Genomic DNA, 3,936 nt, shown 5'->3' with positions numbered 1-3,936 from the left:
CGAAACCCTATCCCCCCGCCTCCGCATTTCGCCGCAATTCCCCACTCCCTCCATCGCATTTCTTGCCGCCGGTGAGCCCGTTTCCGCCTCGAGCCGCCATGTGGGGCCGTATGTGGAGCTCCGGTCGCAGCTCCGACGGGGACGGCGACCCCGAGCGCGAGCGGTGTGTCCACACGGACAACACGAGGAAGTGCGCGGCCAAGAAGGGGACGAACCAAGGCCTCGAGCCGACGGCGTCGCTCTTCCATCGCGAGACGGAGGAGTACGACCGCTGGCACGGGCTCTTCCGGTCGCCCTCCTCGGCCGCGAGCTCTTCCTCCGCCGCGAGGGGCCGTTCCGGCGCGGCACTTCTCCCCATGAAGAGGGAGTGGTCGGAGGAGCCGAAGGAGATCGAGCTCGTCGCCGTCAAGAAGGAGCCGAAGGAGATCGAGCGCCGGGGCGTCGTCGGGCCCGAAGATTATGTGGCCGATGTCGACGCGGTCGCGGCCGCCATTGCCGAACGGAGCTTGCGCGAGGAGGCGGAGCGCCGGCGCCACGACGAGGAGCTCGAAGACCTCATCCTCAAGCAGGCGGTCGTAGCTAACCTTGCCGTGAAGGAGAAGGACGACGAGTGGCGGCGCATCCACGAGGAGCAAAGGCAAAAGTTCATCGGCTGCGAGCTCGTCCATTTTGGTACGTCGACCTCGGCCTCGCCGCCGCGAGATCCCCCACCCCCTAGTAGTAGTGATACAATGTAGTATGTATGATCATGTAGTATATGATGAACTAGTGTATGATCATGTAGTATGTGATGAACTAGTATGGTTGCAATTTCTCCCGAGAAAGTTTTTTTTCAAATTATGCAGTTTCATATACGGGGTCTACTTTGCCGCGCACGATTTCAACCCGCAAAACAGTTCGACGTCGAACTGTAAACGCCATATGCGGGTCGGCTTTTTACAGGGTCTGCTAGAGATGCTCTTAGAGGCTAACTCGTAGTCTCATATTAGGCCTCTTTTGTTTCATAGAATCAAAATATTAATTATATGAATATAGAAAAGTCATCGTAAATGGGATGACATGTATCTCAATTCTTATAGAAAAAATTATCATTTGGTCCATCTAATATGAATATTTTTCATTGGTCCTAGCTAATTTTTTTTCCTTTGAAATGTGAAGGATAGAAATCAATTCTGCATACGAATAGGAATCCATTCATAGAAAGCAAATGACTCAAAAGGAATATTTTCTATAGAAATCCTATCCTACAAAATTCTTACAGAATTCATGTAAACCAAAGGAGGCCTTACACTGTGACGTACTTACATAGAACAAGAACAATTTTTAATTAAACAGCAGCATGTATAGACTGAGGAAAACACACTGGTGTTTCCAAATTAAATTGGATTATACTCGTTTGGTTTTTCAGGCAAGGTTCATTTTTTATAAGGATTATATTTTCGTTAGAGATAAGTCCACTGTACAACTTTCAACTTACCACTATGTTTAAGACTCAATCCTGAACTTCGAAATAGTGATTGACTTACTATCCTAAGTAGACTTATCTCTTTTCATTCCGCTAAAGATGACTTGCTATCCTTGATCAGTTAGGTTTATGTGCGCAGCACACAATGACACAAGAAAACAGTACTGCCATACATGCATTTATGTAGCATGTAGCTACGACCATGGACCTTGGCAACGAAATAATTTACTAAATACCACTGACAATAATACATCACACTACAGTAGATAATATCAGACAGAGATGCAGTGCAGTTACAACAACTAATTAAGAATCAAGGGATGCTAATTGGGGGCGTAGCACTTCTTCCTGATCTCTCCCTCGGCCCCGGTGACTACGTCGACGTCGCCCATCTTGATCATGGACGCGCTGAAGTCCTTAAAGAACTCGCCGTCGAACTTGCCGGTGGCGATGCGCTGGACGTAGTCCCTGGTGGTGTTGTCGAAGAGGAGCGCGGCATCGGAGCGGAAGAGGCCCCTCCGCTTGGCGACGTGGCGATAGTAGCTGGTGTCGAAGGTCTTGAAGCTCCCGGGGTCCATCTCCGACAGCATAGTACGGTCATCAACGCTCTTGCACTTGAGCCTTAGCTTGTCGGCGTATTCGCTGTCCAGAGATGGGTCGACGAGGCCATAGGCATCGTTCTCGCCGGTGCCGTTGTAGAGCCGGTCGGCGAAGGACGGGCAGTGCGCCGTGCCGAGCGTGTGGGCGCCGGAGAGGACGACGAGGTCCTTGAGGTCGAGGCCCTTGGAGGCGAAGATCTTGGCGAGCAGAGGGACATCGCCGGAGGCCGGGGGCAGCTCTTTGCTAGCCTCCGTGGCCCTGGACACTCTGCCGTCTCTCCTGCCCAAAGCCACCGGCCAGGACGGACCCTTGGCCAGCACGACGGCGTCACGGGACATGAGGGTAAGGACGTCAGCGCAGGAGACGATACCCGGGCACGCGGCCTCGAGCTTGGCCTTCACGCGCTCGACGGAGCCGAACCCTCGCAGGCTCTTATTCGGCTTGGCGTCCTTCTCCGCCACGTTGCCGTCGGTCGATTCCAGCAGGACAGAGGCGTCACAACCCTGCAATTTTATTTGCGTTGCATGCACGGACATGTAAGCATATATTTCATGATCAATAGCAACAGAAATACGAGAACAGGCTACGCAAGTCACGTACCCTGACGAAGCAGTCGTGAAAATGGAGACGGAGGAGCGGGCCGGCGAGGCTGGGCGCAGCGGCGATGATCTTGGCCATCTCCCCGCGGACGATCTTCTCGGAGTCCGGGCATGTTTTTCTGTAGAAGCCGATCTCCAGCTGAGCCACCGCAGCCGAGGTAGCTGCGAGAGCCAGCAGGGCCAGAGGGAGCAGCAAATACCTGACCGCCATGGATCTTAACCAGTTGCACGATCGAACTAAGCTCCAATTAAATGGCTACGGACAAGAATGTTTCAGTACTAGCAATATCTATGTCGAGGAAATGAATGGATGATGTGTATTTGTCCTCGCAATCCCTGTATTTATACATATGCCGGCCGGCCGGTTACGTAGTCTTGGGTGCATGTCGACGTGTGACAACCTGTTATCTATGTGCACAGGCATGTGCTAACTACCATCTCAATACAACCGCCTCAGTTATCAACTGATTCGGACGCGGCTAAACGGCCAAGTCAATGCAGAAAAAAAGGGGAAGAAACTAGATGTCACCGAGGCCGTTCAATCGTTCATGATTGGCGTCCAGCGTAACATGCAATGCAGCCATGAATCTATCACGAAGAACAAGTTTCAGCGGAAGGCAATTATCCCATAAACTGCCAGAGCATACTATACGCACCACGGGAATAACCTTCTGTGGCGCCATGTGCTCGAAGGATGATTAGTTTGGGCAGTCTGTATATCAAATATTATCTCTACAGAATTTCCAAGGGTGACCTGTTGCTTCAAGTCGAAAGCTTCTAGTTCGTACGCTAAGGCACGCCAACTATAGCCCCTCTACAATGCGTTCTCACTTAGTGTGTCATTGCAAGGAATGAGTTTTCGCGGCAGAAGTGGGATGGTTCTAGCAACGATTTGTGCATAGTTAGAGAATCTATGGCCAACCCCTCAAAAGATTTAGAGTAAAAAATCGCTTTTGCTCGTTTCAACCGCACCTAAGCAATCCTTATATCCTTTAGAGGAGTAGACTTTTACTCCATGGCTGTCCCGACTCTCAACTATACTCGGCTGGCCATCCATGAAGTAATTTTTTTCCCTCTTCCTAGGTCACCTTTTCTTCCCCGCTCGGCTACATCCACTCCCGGGCTTGTTAGAATATAGTTGTGTTTAAGGTAGAAGTAAGAGTTAGAGATAGAATAGGTTTAATATAGTTTGTAGCACAAGTCATCCTGAAATTCACGGAAAATTTCGGCATGACCTTTGCTAAAAAGTGGACAAATCGAGCATGTGAAATT

General features: G+C 50.6%; 1 protein-coding gene across 1 annotated transcript; it reads right to left on the bottom strand.

Annotated features, from left to right (window-relative positions):
- Positions 1 to 1,674: 1,674 nt before the first annotated feature.
- On the bottom strand, positions 1,675 to 2,959 carry LOC119335846 (peroxidase 1-like). Its single transcript, XM_037607906.1, has 2 exons — positions 2,666 to 2,959; positions 1,675 to 2,568 (listed from the first exon to the last, which is right to left on the bottom strand). Exons 1-2 carry the CDS (start codon positions 2,873 to 2,875, stop codon positions 1,789 to 1,791), a joined length of 990 nt encoding a protein of 329 aa, XP_037463803.1. The 5' UTR covers positions 2,876 to 2,959; the 3' UTR covers positions 1,675 to 1,788.
- Positions 2,960 to 3,936: the final 977 nt, after the last annotated feature.

The sequence above is a fragment of the Triticum dicoccoides genome, chromosome 7B, assembly GCF_002162155.2.
Source record: "Triticum dicoccoides isolate Atlit2015 ecotype Zavitan chromosome 7B, WEW_v2.0, whole genome shotgun sequence".
NCBI classification, from domain to species: domain Eukaryota; kingdom Viridiplantae; phylum Streptophyta; class Magnoliopsida; order Poales; family Poaceae; genus Triticum; species Triticum dicoccoides.
The sequence above is the reverse complement of the archived record's forward strand: the minus strand, read 5'-3'. Positions and strand labels throughout refer to the sequence as shown.

Bases quoted from the DNA above. Each gene is read 5' to 3' on its own strand.
- LOC119335846 (XM_037607906.1), bottom strand. From the start codon at position 2,875: ATGGCGGTCAGGTATTTGCTGCTCCCTCTGGCCCTGCTGGCTCTCGCA. The intron at 2,569-2,665 runs GTACGTGACTTG...ATAAAATTGCAG, and splicing joins TTCACGACTGCTTCGTCAGG to GGTTGTGACGCCTCTGTCCT.